The 24,543-nt window shown below is 36.3% G+C and overlaps 1 protein-coding gene across 4 annotated transcripts in view; it reads left to right on the forward strand.

Annotated features, from left to right (window-relative positions):
- Positions 1-12,510: 12,510 nt before the first annotated feature.
- LOC105393805 (neural cell adhesion molecule 1) overlaps positions 12,511-24,543 on the forward strand; it is a 69,574-nt gene continuing 57,541 nt past the window's right edge. Inside the window, exons 1-2 of one of the 4 annotated variants that reach the window (XM_038107226.2) lie at positions 12,511-12,657; positions 23,934-24,199. In XM_038107226.2, the coding sequence (XP_037963154.2) occupies positions 24,109-24,199 (91 nt within the window). In that variant the 5' untranslated portion in view covers positions 12,511-12,657; positions 23,934-24,108. Of the gene's footprint in view, positions 12,735-23,933; positions 24,200-24,543 lie in introns of all 4 variants that reach the window. The other 3 variants (XM_038107225.2, XM_038107227.2, XM_038107228.2) reach the window with 3 other exon arrangements.

Genomic DNA, 24,543 nt, shown 5'->3' on the forward strand with positions numbered 1-24,543 from the left:
GTGCCTCGCTGTCTTTTTAGACCTAAAAAAGGCTTTTGATACCGTATCCGTACCCATTCTTATTCAAAAACTAGAAAAAATCGGCATTAGAGGAACACCTTTGGATTTATTTAAAGACTATCTTACGGACCGGAAACAAAGCGTCAAAATTGGGCAGTTCATCAGCAATGTAACAAGTGTTAGTTACGGTGTTCCGCAGGGGAGTGTCTTAGGACCGACTTTATTTTTAATTTACATAAATAATTTGTGTGAATTAAACTTGGCTAACGGAAACATTTTTGCATATGCTGATGATACTGCACTGGTTTTTTCGGGAGACTCATGGGAACATGCTAAAAGAGTAAGTGAATCCGGATTAGCTATCGTTTCTAAGTGGCTTAAAAACAACCTCCTTACACTTAATGCAGAGAAAACTAAGTACGTATGTTTTTCGATATATAATAACTCACAGCCAGACAATACTTTCAACCTAAAAATACACGACTGTATTAACTTCTGCAACTGCCCCACTCTAGACAAAGTGCACTCTATTAGATATCTGGGAGTTATTATAGATCAACTATTGACGTGGCACTTACAAATAGATCTTGTAACAGGCAGGATTCGAAAGTTGATATGGATTTTTAAAATTCTAAGACATGTAGCGTCACCCGCACTTTTGACTAAAATATACATTGCACTAACCCAACCTATCCTAATGTATTGTATACCAGTATGGGGTGGTTCGTCTAAAACCAAATTCATAGAAGTGGAAAGTGCACAACGATCTCTATTAAAGGTGATGTTTTTCAAGCATTACAGATACCCTACTACTCTGCTATATTCTAATAGCCATGTCCTAACTGTGAGAAAGCTATACATTTTGAATATAATTTTAAGGTTTCATAAACATTTTGCTTTTGATCAATCCCTTCTCAATAGAAGGAGAAAGGATCTTGCTATCCCTTCCATTTTTAAAAAAACGGCATTTGCAAGTAATCAATATGACAAGCAAGCAGCTCACGTATACAAACAGGTAAACAAAGCTCTTAGCATATACCCTATGATTATTCGCGATTGTAAAAGGACTGTTACAGAATGGCTAGATAAACTTGATTACGGTGACGTAGAGAAACTCCTAAAATATTCATCGTAGATTATATATTTATGTAATTATTTATTTACAGCATAAATAAATTATTAAATGGTATGTAGCAGCAAACATACACACACACATACACACACACACACACACACACACACACACACACACATACACACACACACCCACACACACATATATATACACATACACACTAACCACATTACTTTAAATATAACTAATTTGTATACCTACTTAATTTAAAAATAATGTTTGTACTTACTTAACGTCCTAATTAGAAAACAGCCACTATATCGCACATGACAATCCGAACCGTCATATCTTGAAAAATCGCAATTTTTTTTTATTACATTTTTGCAATCTACAGATCATTCTCTACAATCTGGTAAAACAGTCTTATCTGTAGCTCCTTTCTGGGCCGAGATATGGCACTATACGACTGTCTTGCCTGTTGTGATGCGTGCGCATTGTCGATGGACAAACAGTCATATTTTAGTTTAATACGCTGACCATGTCTGAAGCGCGGGCTCCGGTCGTTTTATCTTAAGTTAAGACAAGTGTAGTTACGAAATACGCAAAATGTGATGAATCAAAACGTATTATAATGTAAATAATACCTACTATTTAGCTTGTTTCGCACGTAGAATTTTTATTGTATTATTTCTAGATAATACTATCTTGCCTGTTTTATTATTGAATTTTTACTAATTTGATTGTTGTATGTTTTTATGTGACGGTTTAGCTATGGGATTCGTCAAGATAATACTGTTTGTCCAGTTAAATCAATATTTTTTCTATGTCATAAGAGAAATAATACGGTTTGTACGGTTTTTAATGTAATTATTCATGGAATATTTGAGTTGTAGTAACATCATGAAGTTACATAAACGTGCTGCTAAACTAGTTTTGATGGCAATTCCTCCGAACAAAAGGCTTGGAACCTGAAGGGTATTGCAACTAAGGAACCTTAGACACCAGACAAAGACTTTGACGATGATTTGGTTGACCCTACTTACGTATAAACCCGTCGAAGAAATAGTGACTCTGTCCAAGTTCTCCGAATCTTCCAGAGCAACAACAGCAACATTGCGAGCACGCCCATAGCAGTTCTGAAGTCTGATGCTTGCTTTAAATGTTTGGCCCACTGGCATTTCAGCTTGAGGTAGATTTTAAAAGCTTGGTTGAGATCTCTTACGAATTATCTTATTTCTGATGTTCTTCAGAGAAACGCCGACCATAGCTGTTATTGCTCGATAAGCGACTTTAATCCGTTGGAGGAGTCCAACAGTCACAGCCGTTTCTGAACCAGACGTCATCACTGGCAGGGTGCACTGATTGAAGACCTTTGAGTTCAGACTTTAGAAATGGCCTCAAGGTGAATGTGTGACGAAGTTTATGCAGGTCAACTTATAGTAGGTATGCTTGTCTTCTGCCTAGTTTAATAGTCTGCCCAAGTTAGACAAATTCCTGAGCAACTTTGATCTTTGGCTTCCCATGCAACTACCACCGGATTTTGTTTAATGTAAGCATTCAATTAAATAAGATTTATTTCTACAAATGCAAGGTAGTGCACTTCTGTTCAGTTTTGGCGATATTAAATCCCTCTGTTGAACTACTCTTTGCAATTCAGTCTTGATTTGTGGTCCTAGATAAGCACACAGTCGATGCTATGCCAGTAGCGGCGTTTTACAGATACCCCAACACATCGATATAGCGACATTCAATTTGACATCTCTGCAAGGTTTCCAGAAGTGTCCACGTCTCGATGAAATATCCAAAGCTTTTGGTCAACCAAGGCCACCAAGGTTAATTGTAAACTTTGGTCATCTGTATAATCTGCCTGAGGTTGGAAATAGTGCTTGACCGACGGTACGTCCTGACCGTACCATCTGAAAGTCAGCGCTTACCGTCGCGTCGGTTATTGCAAAATGCATTCAGAGCTTCGCTGACGGCAAACTGCGATACGAGTTGAATCCATGCGGTCGGCCACGCGGTCGGTCGCTCCTTCACTGAAGCACTGAACGCTTCCCTACAAGCTCATAGCTCGTCGGTAGACCAACGTACGCTGACCGACGAGCCCGACTGACGGCTGCACCGATGTCTCACACGAAATCACGCGCGTACCGTCAGCGTAGCTGCACTCATAGACTTGCATAGATATAGCTACGTCAAGCGACGACGGTCAGCGCTGACCATCGGTCGAGCACTATTTGTAGCCTTACTGTTTGATGATCTATGGTGATTAAGAATTTTCGAAATCTAGCCTGTTCTGGGGGCTGGAACTCGGCAAACTAATTAGTGAAACGGTTCTAAATGATCCTTGAGAACGTACATAAATCTCACTTATATAGCCTCGGTCTATAGTTCCTTAGAACCGTTTTTATTTAAAGTTCCTTAGAACGGTTACCATTGTTAAAAAAATACCACGACACTCTCGTACGATGCCTCCGGTGTTATACCAGTACAAGCAACCGACTTGCACTACTTCTTGAGCTGTCCGAGGCTTCGAGACTAGCAATACCTCCAGGTTTCAGAAGCTATGAGGTAATGCTGTCTGCACCAGGATTATTTTTGATTTATAGCTGCTCAAGGGCTATTCAAATCTTGTCCTCAGTTTTCAACTTCGTCTGGTGGTTCTCCCATGCTTCTTCTTCTTCTTCAATCCCGCTACTCCTCCGAGGAGTCTGGGGCTGACACCAGACTTCCATCTCCCATCATCATCAAGTTGAGCTCTGGCCACGACTTCCCTTTCTCTTGGGCCTCGCTGAATATGGACCGCTTCCAGGTATGAGCTGGTCGACCGGGTCGCCTTGAACCGCCCTGGGGTTTCCATTGTAGGGCCACTTTCGGGATATGATCATCAGGTCTTCGCAGTGTGTGGCCCAGCCATCGCCATTTTCGCTCTTGGACGTCTATGTCTATAGGCTTTTGGTTTGTAACCTTCCATAGCTCGATATTGGTGATGGTGTTCGGCCAGTGTCTTCGTATGATACTTCGTAGACAGTTGTTGACGATCTCCCATGCTGCTGAACGAATACTTTCACCCGCGATTTAGCTCTATAGCTGCTTCTATAACTAGTGTATTGTAGCATCGAAGGTCTTTTCGTATCAGCTTCTTTATACACTTGGTGAGGGCCTGTTATTCTGACGAAATGTTACTCACAATTTGCTCTCATAGTTTGTAATTATCTTTTATGAAAAGCAATAAATAATAACATTGTTTTTGTATCATTCTTCGCTACGGCTTAAGAAACTATGCACTCTACTAAGTTCCTAATAATTTAATTGAAAGAGTACATAGTATATTAGATAATCAAAGGTTTAAATGCTGTTTTTTTTGTAATTAAGTCTAAAAATATCAAATATTGTTCTAAAAGTGAGATTTCTCGTTTTTAAAATTCGTGTTTAATCAATAAAAGGACCGATTTTCCATAGAAAAAAATATATCAAACGCTTTGTATAATTTAATTTTCGCTAAAAGAAGATAAACCGTATGTATTATCTCGACATATTACAAATTACCAGCAAGTATGTAAGCAAAAAAACGGGCTATACAGTCATAAGTATGAAAATCGAAAATTTTGACAGGCAAGACCGTATTATCTTCGGACCGCCTCAGAAAAACACTTGTAGATATAAAATGAAATGACTTAGGCTCGATCGAATTACATGTTTTTATTGGCAAAGAGTTAATCTACCAATCACAAAAGAAATATATTTATTTTATTTATTATTCTTTGAATTATGAGACACCAAACTTTCAAAACGCGATATCTCGAAACTACGTTTTTCAAGATATGACGGTTCGGATTGTCATGTGCGATATGCTATGAAAAGAGCGCCACAGGAGTCCAAGGACCACCTGTCACAAGTATTTTTATGCTTACTAGGTGGTTCCAACCTTGTATGTAACTAGTTATAAGTTTGTTAAAGAAATAAAGAATATTAGAATATTTGAATTTGAATTATAATTTAATTAGTACTTTATTTTCGCAAGCAAAGCCATATAGGTATTCTTTAAAAACTAAACCGTAGCCAATCCAACCACTACAAGCTAAGCCGACCTAACCCAGCTTCACTGCTGCTTCACAGATACATTCACACAATTATAGCGTAGAAGTGACACAACAAAAAATCCATTCCATAACTCGGCACGCGCCACCTAGTTCGGTGACGTCACTATCGCAGCGTTGCAGCCGCGAGAGGGCGCCGCCGTGCCTTATCTCGGGGCTATCTGACTGACGAGCCCTCTGACGAAGACAAAGGGACTGCAACTGGGGTCGGAAGTCGGAGCTATGATAGGTAAATAGGTAGGTATAGTCTTGGTGGCGTTTGTTAAAATTGGTAGTAGGTTAAGTGTACATATTCATGTGCCTATACGCAGTCATATGAATATACAACCTAGTTGGCAAACACGAGCATCTAATGAAAAAGTATAATAAATTTGACTGTTACATAATGTTTTATGCGTATTCCCAAGAAAAATAATAAATAAAATGTATGAATTTGACAACTGTCTTAGGACGTTTTAAAAAGTAGGTATACTTACTTACATAATAATTTATTTAGTACTAGCTGTTCCCGCGCGCTTCGCTTCGCATTAAAAAGTTTTCCCGTGGGAATTCCGGTATAAAAAGTAGCCTATGTTCTTTCCCAGGGTCTAGACCGTATGTATACCAAAGTGTATGTATACGAAAGAGTAACAGACAGACAGACAGACACAGTTACTTTCGCATTTATAATATTTGTCAGGATTTGTAGAGCTTTCTTACAATACAACGTAGTCATCCATTAACTCAAGATCTAGTTTCACGTACCGCATGAGATCAGGACTTTGACCCAGATTCTAGTGTAATTTAAAGTGTAAATCTCTCCATTTGTAATAAGTAAGGATCGCCGTATCCGCGATACCGTGTTCTTGGGAACTAATGTCTTGTCTCGTAAGTCGTGATATAATGTGACTTAGCTTGGTTGTAGTCAAGGTTCTGTGAGCGGAAAATAAGCTTGAGCAACTTCTTGGTTATTTTTGAACACATTAGCTATTAACAATCCATTAGTGTCGCCGCACACGGGCCACCAGCCACAGCCAGAAACGTCGCCACAAGAAGCTTTTGTAGAGAAACGATTTGTAGCGTGTGGCCGCCACCGGCGTCACCCGTGTGCGTCGAGTTCATATAAAATGTACGAAAATTACAGGAAATATGCCAGTGGCATAGCATAGCGGCGTTTTGTGGTTTGTTCGCCAGTGGTCCGTGTGCGGGAGCCCTAAGCCGTTAACCGTTGGGGTAGACGAGTTCACGGGTGGAAACCATGAACTGGCAATCGCAGCGTAGGACACGTCCTGCCCGCTGGACCGACGACCTTAGGCAGGTAGCCGGTAGTGGCTGGGTAAGGAAGGCCGAGGACCGAGTGTCAAACTGCCAATACGTAGTTTTTATTTACTATTGAAGTGAAAGGGGAAATGTGTTATTCCGGAAACCAAATAAACAAGATTTGATACGAAGTCATTCTGTAAAGTACTTATTGCTATTCATGACCCTGTCGAAAACATGTTTTAACATTAAAATTTGTTTCCAAGTTACTTCGCTCTAAATTTGGCCGCCTGTAATTTGCCTTAAGTGCTGTCAGTTTTACAACGAATAATTACGGAAACTCCTCGCGGGCACTTTTAAAAGTATTTTATTTACATAGTTTAGAAGTAAGTTTGAGTGGAATAAAAATATACTAACCCAGTAATTACAACACAATTCGTGTAGCTCTTTATATTTCACAACAAGAGTAGTCGGTAGAAAACACATTTTGCGTATTTAACAAGTGTAATTGTATGTTAGCAGATGTTTTCACGAGCCACCAAATATGTCATCAACCTCGTTACGTAAAAGAGGAAAATGTACTAAGATATCTAAAAAAAACAGTAAAAAGCAAACTCCAAAACATCGATTGAAGCGCTAAAAACCATCTTGTTAAAACTAAATAGACACCGAAGCAGACACCAAAAAATTATAAAACTGCTGGCAGCAACATTATCAGCTGACGCGGCAATGGAACTAAAAAGTAGCTGACCGTCGATTTTTCTCTCCACTTCTTTCACTTTAAAACACGCTGATCGAGTGATTTTGCTCATCTAGGAGGAACGAGCGCCATTTTAGCGCTCCTCCATCTATTGTACAATTTATAGCGTATTTACTCTAGCTAAGTTAGTTTAACTGTGTCACTCTATTAGACTCATTGGACAGTTGCGATCGGATTGGCTCGAGGTCTGTGGTACATTTTGTTTTTTGACAGATTGCTGAAAAAAGATTCTTATAACTTTTTATCATTCTTTATTGACTCAGCAAACTTTTGTCGAATTAAATTCAAAAACTTTATTTGTATATAATTCCTTCATTTAAAATTATTCCTTCTTTCACGAATGAGATTGAATTATTTGTTAAAAAATCTATTATTTTTTGAATGTTCAAGTATAACAAACAACGCGAAAAGATTTTCAAATACAATGGAACCTCTTTACAGTCACAAGAAACACTACCGCGCGCGAGACTCAATCTTTTATCAATTTCGTTCGAAATTCAAAAAGGGAATATAAAACAAAAGATGTTGCGCTCCGTTACTAGGTGTATTACGGAACCCTGTTCGATGTGCGACGACGACGGTATGTCGCGATCCTAGATGGAATGCACTTAGTGTCACTTAGCGATGAAGAGCACTTCCCAACTGATCAGTGATCACTGATCAGTTAAGGTAAGATTGTGAATAGTAATCCGTACAAATATTATCATCAGCTGTGCGTAGTTGTAGGTATACAGTATACTGAAGATAATTTCATCAGTACGTCTATCACAGGATTCAATATTATGTTTGAATCTACACAAAAATATGAAAAAAAAGTCACTTTTGGAACTGAAAAATTTGCCTTACATTTTCACAAAGACAGTTGACAATACTGTTCTTTTTCCATTATGTTTGTGTTGTTTCGAAAATAGTATCAAATCCTGTGATAGACGTACTGTGTATTAATCGACACTTAAGTCAAGATAAAGATTTAAAAACTCTTTCTTTATCACTTTCAGTCAGATAACGTAAAAGACATCCTGAAAAATATTCAAGCATATTTTGGAAAAAAATATATACGGAAACTAAAAATACTTACCCATTTTAACTAAGGCATGTCACCATTACAGTCATACTGTAAAAAATATAAGTATAGGTATTACTTATTTCTTCACTATAATTATTATTAAATGATTTTTTTCAAGATTTGAAATTAATTTTTTTATAAAATTATAATTATTGTTTAAAAGTACCTAGGTACGTGAAGAATATTTTCACTAGACATTATAATATGCAGGTAGCTATAATAGATATTATATTACAATATATTTGTGAAAGCCCATAGTGATGAGCCATGTATATGTACAGAATTATACATAGGTATATGTATCGTAATGCACAAACATTTTAATTCGTTTTGCTTTATTTTATATTTATAATATACAGGTACCTACTAGGTATTTAGAAAATATTTTAAAATTTGTGACGTTTATCAGTTGGGACGCATTCACGGTAAAATGCTGCATACGAGATCAATGTACGATAAAATTCCTCGAGATAAATGGCACTAGAATGCTGATGGGAATATAATTGCCAGTGATCTGTATCGGTTCAATGTTTTTCAATATTAATTCTCATTGTTGCCGTATCGTTCCACAGCGCAGTCGGGAGATTTACGAGCTATCAGTTAAGCTTTTTTTGTACGTTTACAAGGTAATTTTTAACAGTGAACGAATTGGCGCAACGCAAAAATAGCTCTCAATTTCGAGAATTGTGAACTGCGTAATGGAGTGGCTAAGTAACCGAGTTGAAATACTTTGTTTTATGCCACGACCGAACAATATCAATCAACAATCCTTAAGGCTGTACATATAGTCAGTTATGCATGCTATTTAAAGGCAAACTCAAAATAAATTATATTTAGTTAAGTAATTAGTGTTAAATTCAGTTTATCCGAAAATCGTTCTCAAAACTAAGGCTAACTAAAAATTATAACTTCTCTTCAAAGCGTTTTTCCAAAAACTACTAGTGCTATTAAATTTGTTCGTCATGCTTAAATATAGTATTTTAGAACATTCCTCCCACCTACCTATGGTAGAATCTAAAAATTAATTTCGATTTCACTAGAAACGCCCGTTTCGGCATTTTTTTAATTTTACTTTTACATGGTAGGGTTATTAGGGTTTTTAATGTAGCTTTTAGTAAACGGTGCCATTTTCCATTCATTTCGTAAGCTAGCTTATTTATGTCATGATCTATATCTCTATATGGTATGAGTTGTTTCACAATTTCTGGATAATGACTAACTGTCTAAAACATAATTGCAGAGTAACATCATGTCCTTTATTCCACAGGTAGCCATTATCCTGACCTAGTGAAGTGCCCCTAAGTGCAAATTTCTCCATTTTAGGTTATCTAACCGACAGGGATTGATTTATAAATTAAACGTCATCTCCATATAAAATTCATGACAGATATGTCAAAAGTTAACCACTACTCCCTGGTTATGCTCTAACCGAGAATGGAGAAATTGGCACTAAGAATATAATAATGATTACGTGGTAGTTTTCATTTAAATTCACTATTAGTGTCCGACTGGCCGGCTGCCGGCTGCGCTTGTTCAGTTTGATCGGAATGCAACTCACTCAGCCACCGCCGCCGCCGCCGCCGCCGCCGCCGCACCGGAATGCATTCTAGTTTTAACCGGAACGTGATTTTCAAATTTAACCGGATTTCCCTCTTTGGGACAGTCATATTGATTTGTGACATTTTCGTCACTAGATTAGGTTTACAACAGGTATGGAGAAAATAACAACAAAATATAAGGATATCCAAGGCAGAAATTTTAAAATTTTCTATTATAGCTCGAGCTAAAGCTACATTTTGCATAATTGTCACTTGTTATATTAATTATATTGTAGGCCCAGCCAAAACATAATACCTACCTAAGATATTTTTTTTTATTAATAGTTACATCTCATCTATCCAAACTATCCATAGAGGTAAAGCAAAGAAATATTTATTTTGCATAATCCCGCGACCCATGAACCTTACTCTAAAGCGACATAAAATTAATAGCAGGCACATTATCAGGCAACGAAAAGACGCCGAGGGGCAAAAGCTAGTCACAAACTAATTCGGTGACATAAATCCTCCACAAACTGTACAGTTGTGTACACAATAAATTACTGTGACGATAATATTTGGGAGAGTTTCACTTTCGGACAGGCCTGTACCTACGTTTAGACGGTTGAGATAAGGCACGCTACGCCGGTGTGTTCCTATCTGCATCCATGTTAGATTAAATAATACTTGTATGGATTTAATTTATAAATATTAATGAATATAATACCTAATTTAATTTTATAAAGTCTTGAATATATTGTTGTGAATACTTTTGGGTAAATTCTCTTCGTTTGTAAAGGGTTCTTGTATGACTTACAGTATCATCAAGTGCGAATTTTCCAGCCATGCGATCGATGTAAAGTATTTCATGGCGTTGGCATCTTGCCGTTGGTCACACAATGACGTTCATCGTTCATATATTATTTAATCATCATCATCATTATTCGTTCATATTTAAAGTGTGGAAACTAGGAAACATTAAGTATATACTACTTCTCTAATAATTGTGTGACTATTATGAGGTACCTGAACTAAGAAATGCAGAGAATATACCTAGGTAATCAAACTTAGAATACTCTACATGTGCACAAAAGACACAGAAATATGCAATAAAAAATAAACTTAAACATATAAACAATGCAATAAGAATACGATAATAATATAAATAAGAATAAGACACGACAGGACAGGACCAAAGTGGTAAGTAAGTAAACGGTTGTAGTTTAAATGAACATTTTAAGTATAGTATATTAAAGTTTATCTCAAAACCAAAGAAACTCAAGATACAAAGAAAAACCTACCGCCAAAACAAAAAAAAACCCTCTCAACACTCTCTAATGGCGACTAAATAGAGATGCCAGCGGTAATCTACGCTTGGTCTAATATTCCCAGTGAGGCACTAAAGTCACCGGTCGGTTGACTAATGGTCGCTCGGTGCATGTGTGACGCGGCCAGTGATTTTTCTCCCCAGATAGAAAACCCTCGAGATAAGGGCGACGGGGGACAGCTCGCACAGCTCAATCTAGATAACCGTGAAATACTCATACCGGTTTCGTTGTATCGGTTTTTCTTTTTCGTTATTAATTTTAGCCACAACGTGTGGCATAAGCTTTAATCTAAAGTCACAATGATTGATATTAGCGTCGTCATGTAGAGGTATTAAAATGAATGTGCTTTTTCTATTAATTATGCAGGTTATTGCAAAAGGGGTAAGCCGATGGGGGTGACTCAGGGGGACATTCTGAACCATTTGTTCTACAACTATTAAGGATGCGCGAAAAAAAAACTCCATATAAACTTTGTTGGTTTGATGGTGCGTTTTTTATATAATTATGGAAGCTAGAATAATTTTATTCTCACGAATTTTCATACCAACTTAAAATTATTGTTCTAAATGATCCTCTAAGTCTAAACCCCTTATTCATAGAGAAGTTACAGAACGTTTTAACTAATAAACTGTTTTGTCCCTCTCCGACAAAACAGTTTATTAGTTAAAACGTATTGTAACTTTTCTATGAATAAGGGGGAAAGTCATCTTCAATTATGTAAGTTGTATAATATATTTTTAAAAGATTCGGTTATTTAATTTTTTCCATTGAAACTTGGATAAAATTAGACTAAATAAACAAGAGAAGCTAATTAAACTTTATTACAATCTCGTCAGAGAATACTTTCTTTATTTAAAATGAGGAAACACTTTTCTGTACAAAGCTCCTATTCACAAAAATTAAAAAGAGAATTATTATTGTTTACTTACTTTTTTTCAATATACCTGCTTAGTATTATAATAATTTCTGTTTACCTAGATAAAGTACTGTAGCATGCAACATCAGCAATCAGGCCTCACTCTCACCCGTAAAAAACATTCAATTCACAGTGCCAAACTGTCAATTTCTATTGACACCATTATAGCCTTAACCTTGCGACCTTCCCTTGTATCGATATGTGCGGACAGACTTCAAGGAGGAGGAAAAATTCGGAAAAAATATAGTAAAGTTTGAAAAATAAATGAACTTCGGCTCAGAGCTCTCATTCCTCTAACATTCGTAGCAAACTAGTGCGAAGCTCTTACATACCGGCGATCGCATCGCGCGCCCAGAATGTTTCTTCATTCACGTGGAAAATCTGCGAGTATGTTTTTCAAAAAATTCCTTTACAAATCGAGATGAGTGCCCGACGATCCCCGAGGGTCGGCGGAGGCACCCGATTGGCTCACCTTTAGAAAACATCCCTTGCACGAATCAGTACTCGCGTGCGCGCCGGGCCGAGCGGTCGTGTGTGAGTCCCGCCCCCTGGTGCCGAATACGCGTTGCGGTATCAGACTGAACGGTGACGAAACCAATGACAGAAATAATTGTGCGTGATTGTTGAATTTACAGGTTATTCAGAAGTGACACGTTCGTGGCTGTTTTTTGTTGATTTTTGTTCTAGATTTTTTGAATTTATTGTGATATCGGTAATAAATGATCTACTTACCTAATTACAGTTAACCTTGTGTAAATGATAAACATTGCGTTGTGAATATACAATATTAGGTTTACCTACATATATGCATTTTATTAAAACAATAACGTGTATTGTATACAATATTTTAAATAATCTATCTTATCAGTTAACCTTAATTAAGGTCATTTACATAATAGTAAACAATACGCTAAAAACTCACCAACATAATATTGACTTATTTAACAACGGTATTTACAAAACGCGGGGTAATTAACGGTGAATTCGATTTAAATCCTTTATTATAATTAGGGCAATTTAAACTAATAATAATACAAAACTTTATGGCTTGGTTGGTCGTTGGTTGTTGTAATGTATTTTAGGTTATAGGTTTATACCTAGCATCCATGCATTACAGGAACAATCTACCAAATTTACACCAAACAAACCTACGAATTATAATGGTATTATTAATCATAAGTAAAAAAAAACTGCAGATTTACCTGAAACCTACATACTTAGGTACATTCTTGTTTTTTTTACAATACGCAATAAGTAACTGATAGTTACTTACACCATTATAGTATCGTAACTTAGATAGGTAACTAGGTACGAGTATATCAAATATGAAAAACTGGCTTTTCGAACAAACTAGGTACACATCGTCATAAAAAATGCACTGTTTTTTTTTTACTTCTAATAATTTTTATGTCCCATCCATGTATACCCTACAATAAAATAGAAACAATTAAATATAAAATTACATTACTTATCTCTATTGCTCACGTTTTATGAAAAAGTCAAGTCACAGTTTTCAATCCGGTGCTGCGTAGTCGAGCCGCATCTTTACGACACTTTTAAATATTTCACTACCTATAAATTAACTATATTATAATTAGAAATAAACCATAAAAAAAAAGAAATTGTGACTCATTTGGCATTAGGTCACATTAAATTAATATTAAACAAAAATATAGTTCCAGTAACAACCATGGCGCTAGTGAAGCAGAATATTATAAACATACATCAATAGGACAAGACGGACTTTATCCTTTGTATCACACGCTGCCGCTGTTGCATTATATTATAGAACTCGACTGTGGCGCCCAACTTGTGACCAATTTCAGAAGTAATTATTATATTATTGCAACTGGCTCTTCTTCTTAGCGATTCGGTTTTTTTTTTTTTTTCAAGTGGACGCACTTGTGTAATTTCAATCAAAATAATACTGATTACTGCCCACCTTAACCTGCTGCTAGGGCCGTATCAAAGTATAAAAGCGTGCGTCGCTATAGCACGTCTACTTTAACATATTATTATCTACATACGAGATATACTATACCTAAGTTCGCAGAAACCAATTAATTAATTTCCCTACCAACCAATGTTATGAGCTCAATAATCTTTGTCACATGTGTCGCTAGACATATATTAGTTAACCATTTAATGGAGCCACAATTAGAGGATTAACTCATTTGATTGATAATTAAATTATTGAATTGAGTTATGTTATGTACTGCTTGGAAATTAATGTAGACATACCTGCCTGATAGGTGTTACTCTCAGGGTCGTTAGCTTTATCTGAAGACAGATATAATATACATATATTTATATAAGGAGTTTAAGTACAATAATACCACGTGCTCTTGCGGAAAACATCGTGAGGAAACCTACACATCTAGATTCTAGATGTGTAGGCTAAGTGCATTGTACTTATTCTGAAACCGCGATATGGTTCGCAACCTATCACGTGAGTACAGATGTGCTGCGAAAAGTGGGTGGCTCCCTTGTTAGCCACCTCTGACTAGTGACTACCCCTTCGAGGATTACAGTCGTGAGTGCATATATATATAAGATATAATATAAAACATAACATACAGCATAGACAATCATCACGGGTAAATACTTAAAAATTCAGAACAAAAAAAATGCGTTATGAATTTTCCTGAATTACTGAACTGGAAGTGAGTCCAAGGTCGGCAGTAGGCGATTGTGAGGTATTCGCCATAAAAATGTACGTTCCAACGCGGTAAGGATCCGAAATACTTTCATACCATGAATATTACAGCGGTTTTACGATTCACTGAATAAATTGCCGGCGTAAAAATACTTTTTTCATGCTTAATAGGAATGTTAAAAAAAAATATTCAGACTATATTAATATCTGACTACACCTACACGTGTATCAAGTTATACAGGTCGCATGTCATGAGTAGTCATAACAATATAATAGAGAAAATAATCTAGATACCTACATAGATACATATATTGTAGATATATGTATGTAGGTACTTATGAGTATTATTAAAGGCTACTTTAGCAAGAATAAAATCGGTTGGTAGTGGGAATCGAACTCATGAGTAAAAAAATAGGAAACAACACGCTCAACTACCGCACTAGCCCGTCGATATCGACAACACTCTGTTGGCAATCAAAAAGGAAAAGTCAGGTCATGTCACGGTCCCATTTCATCAGCACCTGCTATGAACAATTTAAAACAGAGATGAGAACGATACGTATTAAAATATTTATTATTATGTTTTTTTTATAAATCAAATTGTGTTCTGTACACGGACGAACATTTTTGGGTGATATAGGAAGTCATTAAAATAATTTTATCTTTGAGACATTATGATCAAAACCCAAAAGTTATTGAGATATAATTTTACCTTCATTGTTTGTATAGCTCTCTCCCGCCTCACAAAGTCACAAAAAAAAACTCAAACATGGTTGAATCAATTGGAAAAATGCCTTCCTCTAACACCCATTTAAAGGTGGTGGTACATCTTTCTAGGTATTATAAAAATATTCATATTATTTTGAGCATGACATTAGTTTCCACTTCTCCTCTATCGTTTATGTTGAGGAGCTTTCAACTTGATCGGAAGACCTTACTCAGAACTTCCGAGCGAAAGCCCTACTTCAAAGGAAACCAAGCTAAGGGTCCTCGGCCACAATATTTGTTCATCTTGCCATGTACCTTACTAATTTGCCTACGTCTACTGACTGTGGAACTTCATTAATGACTTCAAAAATTTGAGTTTCTGAACCAATGGTACAATATAGTGGTAGTTAAAACTTTTCTCCATAGGTACTGTATACAAGGCAAAATATATAACATCGATTTTCGCTTCACCTAAAAGGTTTCGCGTAGAATTTACAGAATCAATTTCAGTCATCCCATGTGCATTAATATATTTTTGTCAGTCTTTTTTCTAAATGCTATCTGAATATTTATAAAATAATTTCCTGAGTAAGTTATAGCGTTTACAGCGGAAGCAAGTTCGAGGCTGTACGGAGTTACGGGCGAAGTGGGTCGTTATTTTTATATGTAGCCTGCGTAACGGGAGACAGCAGTATCGTATATCCAAGGAATCGATTTATACTTACCTGTTTTGCCTAAAGCTATCTGGTTAGCGTTATACAAACTTATTATGAAAAAAAGTAATTTTGTTTTAGGTGAATTAGTGAGCAATGAATAAATTCCACCCAAAAATGCTTTTTAAAACCATTAATTTAAAATTAGAATACAACACTTAATTAAGTTTTTAGTTGGTAATATTCGAATGCCCTGTTAAATGTACGTACTTCAATGTTGCAAACGGCGGCGTCATTAAAACAGTGGTAACATAGTGGACACGACGTCTATATACACACAATTTTTTCCGTTTAGGAATAATTTGGTGCTACTTCACAGGAACTTTTCCATTGCTCGCGAGTGTTGGCACAACGTCAAACTTACCTGTACATACGTTTATTTCAACTAAGTTCAGTTACGAATAATTCAGAAATACCCAGTATTCGGGTTTGACAGCGGAACATGTGAAGGTTATGCTAATCTCGACCAGATAAGCGGCAATTTGAACGGGAATGGCATAGCATGTCGCCCCATTGTTCGGTGCAGCTAATGCCCTTGCACTGCATTTCTATCTTATCTATGCCATTGACTCGACTCGCTTCCCTGGAGTGAGAATATTCGGCGGACATGCTACCTGTTTGGACTTGCCCAATTGATAAGCTTTAGTAAAGTTGAAAAGAAGAACTCTACTTTAGGCGCAAATACGCCATTAAGATTCCAAACTTAAACTGTAATTATAAAGAGTATGGTAATAAAAAACACTTAATGGATTGTCTCAAGTGGAGTTTTATTTATTTATACTAATTTGGATATGATCAAGTTATGAAAATATATTATTATGATTAAACTTTTTTTTTCACTGTAGGAAACCACACAATCAATTAAAACAACAAAAATATTTCAAAAGAAACTTCTTCGGTCGATACTGCGTAGCGCCTGACTCCACTCAAAAAGTAATTAAGACAATAAACTCTTGAAAAGTCCATAATAAAAACAACGCTTAAAAGCGTCCCAATAAACCAGTTTAAAACAAATCCAGTTTTTCACTGACAATTATAAGATGAAATTTGCCGAAAATGGTTGGTCCATTAAAATTACATTAGCATAAAGAGGCGGGATGCTAATCTAAAGGGAATAAATCTTCAGCCGCGACTAAAAATAATCCATGCGCTTTGTTACTCTTAACATTGTCGTCTCGTTTACGAAGCTCGCTTTAAAATGATTCAGTTGTAATTAGTATTTGCAGGATATATTTTTTAACTTAAAACTTAATGTTCAGTATTACAATCAACGCTTCGAAGCACCTAAAAGCAGGTGTTGACTCAAAGATGTAATTTTTAGATGAAATCATTAAATTTGTATTTTATTTTTTTCTATTCGTGAAATCCATGTACTCTCACGGGTAATGAAAAAGTTCTCACACAAAATACCGACACAAAACGACCCCAATTTATCAAACATTTAATTTAAAATTTGATCAAAATATTTCTGTTTTAGTTGGTAATATTCTGATACTCTGTTCAATTTATTTCAATGTTGCAAAAGGCGTTATTAAGCTAGCCTTTTCAGTTTAAGAGTAATGAGTGTAGATATATTGTGTTATACAATACCAAAACATTAACCTTATTAAACAGCTACAGTATAAAACATAAATAAATGATCATCATCATCTCAGCCATAGGACGTCCACTGCTGAACATAGGCCTCCCCCAATGATTTCCATCTTGTCCGATCGGAGGCGGCCCGCATCCAGTGCTTCCCCGCGGACTTGACTATATTGTCCGTCCATCTCGCGGGGGGCCGCCCAACGCTGCGCTTGCCGGTACGTGGTCTCCACTCCAGGACTCTTCTGCTCCACCGACCATCAGACCTTCGAGCAATGTGTCCGGCCCACTGCCATTTCAGCTTACTGACTCGATAGGCTATGTCGGTTACTTTGGTTCGTCTACGGATCTCTTCATTTCTGATTCGATCACGTAGAGATACGCCGAGTATAGCCCTTTCCATAGCTCGCTGGGTGACTCTGAGCCTATTCAAAATGATAAATAAAATAAATAAAAATAAATGATCACAACATATAAAACTGAACAGTCCGGGACAAAACGACAACCGGGACGAAATAAGGGAATCTTTCCAGCACATTATCATCAGTTGAAAGTTACTTTAACACTCTTTTATTCTAATTAGACCTTTGGGAAACAAGTCGTTGGGACCAGCAAAAGTAGGATAGGAAATATTAGCTTTGCCCCTAGAACATTTAATAAAGACGAAATGTAGACACATTTATGCATTTTATTTTTTAGTAAGAAGTCCTGATTAGGATTGGACAAGAGTCTAGTTACACTGTATCAATACGTGTGCAAAAAAAGAAAAAAATGAAGGCTTTGGAAACAAAAATACTGATACCTGAATTACTCACAAAACTCAAAGCTACTAACAGTTGCTTTTTATAGTGAGCCCGTACTTTTGGCGTGGGTTATGGATTACTATGTTTTCTGTTATTTGATTTGTATGATTTGCACGGTTATCTGAATCTTGATGTTACTATACTTGTCCAAAAAGTACGGTCACTTCTACCATTTCAGTTATTCAAAGTTTGCGGCACAAGAGACCCACGTTTAATACAAAAGGGTCCACCGTCAATTTGACACAAGTTTGAGTGTATTTTAAATACAGAATTATATTTGATTACACGCGTCGACCAAGGGACTTGTTAATTAAAAGTGACTTGAAATTTCCGAATTAGAATAAACATTTACGTTCGCTACGCTTTGGGATAAGGTTTTGTTATAATGTTTGTTTAATTTTGTTTCCATTGGAATAAAAATTAGATATCTAGTAATATTTTTGTAAAATCTATGTACAGTTCTCCCATCTTAATAATGCGCATGCAAATCTTCGCAAACTGTCGTATTCCCGGAAACACCCGAATCAGTGCCTTAAACAAAGCACTTGCATTTTGATCCTTGTTCGAAAGAAATAGTAGTCAATATCATGTGACACATAATCGAAAACAATTTGGGCGGTCGGTGGCTGTCACCGATCAGTCAAGGGTCTCAAGGTCAAGATCAATATTACTTTTGTGGAATTATAAAGAGCTGCAATTACACATCGTTCTTGTTATTTTTTTCAAATGTGAATTTAATTTCAACTTTAATTATTATTGACGATGCCATATTATGAGGCACATTTAAGAATAAAATATGCGTCACATTGATAGACTTCACTTTGCCAATAAAGCCACACCCAAAAGACCAAGTTTGTAATTGTAATATTATTGTGAATGATCAGCGCTGTAAATACTTTTGAACTGAGATTTTAATGTAAACATTTTTATTAATGTGAAATAATCAGTGCTGTAAATACTTTTGAACTGAGATTTCAATTTTTTTATATAAACCTGTGTTTGAAATCCATTTCTCCTTATAATATAAACCTTGTTTTATTCAAACCTTCTTTCATCCATCTTTACATCAGCTTCAGTAAGACACTTGAAAAGTACCTGCTGTAACATTTTCGAAGTAAATTTTAATATTATGGAATATTATGAATTATCGAATCAAATTTCGTTACTGATAAATCAATTATCTCTTTTAGCACCAATTACATAATTCTACTAAAATTTCATGAAGAAAATGCACTTAACCACTCTAAATACATAATAGTTTTCTAACGCTCGGGAATACGACCGTTGCCGAACAATGGCGAAGATTTCTATGTGCATTATCAATTTTGGGGAACTGTACGCGTACGTGAATACATCATGAACCCACTTATTGACTTTCCAAAGATTGACTCCATGGATCATACGATTGGCGATGAAGAGAACTTTGACATAAGGAAAAAAAACAGTTTGTAATCTAACCGTCCATGAAAATTATTTTTTGGGTGAACTCTCTTTTACCCTAATTTCAAGCAAGTAAATAATATTTGCGCCTAATTCCATGCGCAATGTCAATATTTGGTTACCAATTCACGGAAATGCAGGATTATGAAACCCTGGATTAACATATTGAATACTTTTTACCCCGGTTTTCCCACGGGATTTTTTGAGACAAGCGAAGCTAGCGGAAACATCTAGTTTCATAAATATAAGGCGATATATAGTATATGCTAGTGCATGAATAAAAGACAAAAGACGGTGTAATATTGCAACAGATGGCCAGGACGGTTATGTCAACTGCCGTCCATTCTCGAAACTAATAAAAGATTCAGCATTGACTTCCTCCCGGCGACAAGGGGAGGGAAACAATGGCGTGATCGCGGTGTATTGATAGTTCCATACTTAATACGAAGACATAGAACAACGCAGACTCGGGATTCATACTCAATGACAGTAGAATTGGGCCGGTTCATCGAGAAAAGGTCACCGCACTTATAACCGCGTAAAGGAATCGCCTCTTTTTCTTCTGTTAAAAGGTTGACGCCGATCCCTTTACGTTATTACAGTTATATATAACTAAATTTTTACCGCATATATACTATACGGTAAAAATTAAAAGTTAAATAAGGTAGGAGTGACATTTATTATATTCACATCAATCATCGTTTTCATTCTTAAACAAGCAATAATCAAGCAAAATTTCGATAATCCAACTTTTAGCCACACCCATCAACCCCATTTCTATTGCGTAACGTCGTTGTGTCTAACTCATTTGAACAGCTCGTGAGCAATTCGGCCGAGGTCGCAACGACGCCTGAACATCATAACAGGATATGTTAAATGACCGAACGCTATAATCTCTCCATTGTTGACCTTTTTTATTTTACGACATCAATTTAACCCCTTTGAAATTAACAATCTGATGTTACGATTTCGGGTCAGCAGAGCCTTCGTTATACGGGGTGCTGGAAATAAATGTCATAGTAAGCCGAAAGGGGTGACTGTATTTATCCATATATGTATATATAGGCATTAGGTATACAGGGTGTTGCAATATTGTTTATTATACATAAAGGCCTCGCATTGGATAAAAGATGGCAAGTAGGTCTCCTAAATTAATAAAGTAGATGCAGTACCAATTAACTGTCAGAAAATACTAAGAATAATTATTGTTTTCCCTAATAGACTTTTTAGGGTTCCGTAGCCAAAATGGCAAAAACGGAACCCTTATAGTTTCGTCATGTCCGTCTGTCCGTCTGTCCGTCTGTCCGTCTGTCCGTCTGTCACAGCCGATTTACTCGGAAACTATAAGTACTACAGTGATGAAATTTGATGGGAATATGTGTTGTATGAACCGCTACAAAAATATGACACTAAATAGTAAAAAAAAGAATTGGGGGTGGGGCCCCCCATACATGTAACTGAGGGATGAAATTTTTTTTTTCGATGGACATACCCGTGTGTGGTATCAATGGAAAGGTCTTTTAAAATGATATAAAGTTTTCTAAAAAACATTTTTCTTAAAGTGAACGGTTTTTGAGATATCAGCTCTCAAAGTCGTAAAAAGTATGTCCCCCCCCCTCTATTTTTATAACTACGGGGTATAAAATTCTAAAAAAAATAGAGGTGATGCATGCTAATTAACTCTTTCAACGATTTTTGGTTTGATCAAAGTATCTCTTATAGTTTTTGAGATAGGTTGATTTAAGCTACGGAACCCTTTGTGCGCGAGCCCGACTCGCACTTGGCCGGTTTTTTTATGTTGGGGCTTGATTCGGTTGCAAAGCATTTTCGGATCCTCTAGTTACCGACAAGCTACGATGAACTCATCATTTGACGACCGAATGTCGTAGTGGTTAGTGCCCTGACTACTGAGCCGATGGTCCCGGGTTCGATTCCCGGCTGGGGCAGATATTTGTTTAAAGACAGATATTTGTACTCGGGTCTTGGGTGTTGATATTTATATTTAGTATCTATCTATCTATGTATTTGTGTAGATATATCAGCTGTCCGACACCCATAACACAGGTTCTGCCTAGCTTGGGGTCGGATGGCCGTGTGTGAGATGTCCCCACATATTTTTTTTTTTTTTTTTTTTATCATATTAAATAACACATTTAGCACACAAACAATAAGAGCAAATTAGGAGCGAAATCCTCTAGGAATATGCTTACATGGGCAAAACCTGAGTGGCGAGCATAAAAGCACGTACATAAGCGTCACATAAGCACTTTACGTTGTACGAATTACAATTGATATGGTAAAAGTAGCCATTAATATTAAATGTGCCATTTCATTGTATTGTATTTTCGTTGTATTTTCAAGAAAATACGTTACTGTAAATTTTGTGTATTGTGGCTTACTCATTACTTCATTAGGATTTGATATGACTATTTACTCTCAACGTACCTCCAAAACGAATGACCCATGAGTGAAAGGAAATGTAATATTAAATATACCTAAGTAATGTTATTTTTTTTCCGTAAAGGACTCAAGTCCCGCAGTACCTACGTTTTGCATATTTACATTTCCCCTTCCATTTCCGGGTATTGGAAACCATTTAAAATTTCACCTCAAGATCCTTATAGAAGTATGTGATATAAAGATATGACGAACCTGTTTTCCTATTTACTTGTTTTCCCTTGGTATTTATAGATTTATCTACCTATACATATGTATTTGAATTTTACGTAGCAAAAAGTAGCCGATGTTAAAAACCAAACAAATAAATCGTCTTTATCTCTCTTGCCTGAAAATTCACTATAAGACATAGCGTAAAACTTTCTTACTAAGCTTACTTGAAATTGAAAAAAATAAAGCACTGGTTTTCAGCTGAAACCCTCACTAAGGTTCTAAAGCCTGACATCTTGTCTGAGAAATAGCTAAAGGTATAATTGAACTCTACGTCCTGTTGTCCACCAAAGTGTTGGGTAGTACCTTTATTTATCGTCGAAGTTTGTTTTCGACCACGCCTCACGTACTTCGAAGGCTGAACCTTTTCGATTTGGGTGGCAGGTTGCTACTTTGTTAGTAGGTATGTTAAATGATATTTTTGTAGCCACACCGTCCTAACTCATCGCCACAGCATTTTCTCGCCTGAGCTGCGTAGCAGAGAGATTTTTTTAGCGTATATTTATTTTGGAATACTTTAAAATACAAGCCTTTTTAAAGAGCTCAAACAAATTGAGATTAACCCAGGACTAGGTGTTACGTTGCCAACATGATAAAGAAAAACGAATGAAACAACATCATCTTTACTTGTTGCAAGAAACTTCGTTATGAACTGTTGATTACATAAACCAACTCGCTCGTCCAATAAAAACGCTTTTACAAGAGATCCGTTGCCAAGTTTATTTGTGAACGAAAAAAGGATGAAGGCCAATTTCCGTTCGGAAATGATTTGGGACGTAGTTTGGAGCATCTTGTTCCTTGAAAGCTTGACAAGGAGGCTGTATATAGTGATAAAATATATAATAAATTGTTTATTTTATATATTTTGCTGTACGAATGTAGGATGCTATAATTATTGATATTGGAATTCCCATGAGAAAATCTTTTCGTCGCGAAGCCCAAGGAAAAGCTAGTTTTTCATAACTGTCCCACTGTTTTATCGAGGAAACTCGTCAATACAGAAAAATATTGAGGTTCCAATTAAAGTAATGATTATGTTTAATACCGGAACTTTTTCACGGGCAATGAATAAGTTCCGGTGCGAAAATCAACAAATTACTATTACACGGAAAAAGCTTGCTTAACGACGCCATCTGCAATATTGAATTACATTTAACAGCGCATCAGGATATTACCTACCAAAAACGTAGATATTTAATTACAATTTTAACTTCAATATTTGAATAAAATTGGTTTGTTTGGTGTCGGAATTTTGTGAGTGAAACGTTTTCATTTCTAACTTAAAAGAGGTATAAATATACTTATCTTACATTAAAATTGACTTAAAAATTGATTTCTAGATCCTAAACAATTGCAATGGTGTTCAGCGGCCATCATAGCCGTATAACAGTTTTAATAAGAAACAGAACAAATACTTTATCAACATGCAGAAAATGTGTTAAAACGTCGCATGTGTAGTGTGGGACGATCACCGATGTCACCATGTAAGACTGCAGTGTCGTGTCTGAAGTAACGATGTGTTGTGTCAAGTTCGTGAGGCTGCTCCTGCTGCTGGCTGCTTGCTGCGCTCAGGAAAGCGAGTGGAGTGAAGATGCTGAAGACTTGGGTGAGTTGTAAAAATTAACAATAAAAATAAAATATGTTTATTTCAGATAATCATAATACATTGAATGATTTGAATCGAATCTGATCTGATGAATTGAATCTTTTTACTGTATTTGGCATCTTGTTAGTTTCCGGGGTGAAAGGAGCCTTCCTCGCGTGAAGTTTGATTTGTTTTTTAGTTGCCGTCTCCACAGGCGAGGAAATCGTGACGATACTATCGTCGTGACACGCCTTTCTCGACATCACCAAAGGTTAACTGGTAGAGAATGCTACTAGCATTAATTCGCCTTTGTACAATATTTTTATGTGCAATAAAGAATTTATAATAATAATAATAATCGCTGA

The sequence above is a fragment of the Plutella xylostella genome, chromosome 25 (assembly GCF_932276165.1).
Source record: "Plutella xylostella chromosome 25, ilPluXylo3.1, whole genome shotgun sequence".
NCBI classification, from domain to species: Eukaryota; Metazoa; Arthropoda; class Insecta; order Lepidoptera; family Plutellidae; genus Plutella; species Plutella xylostella.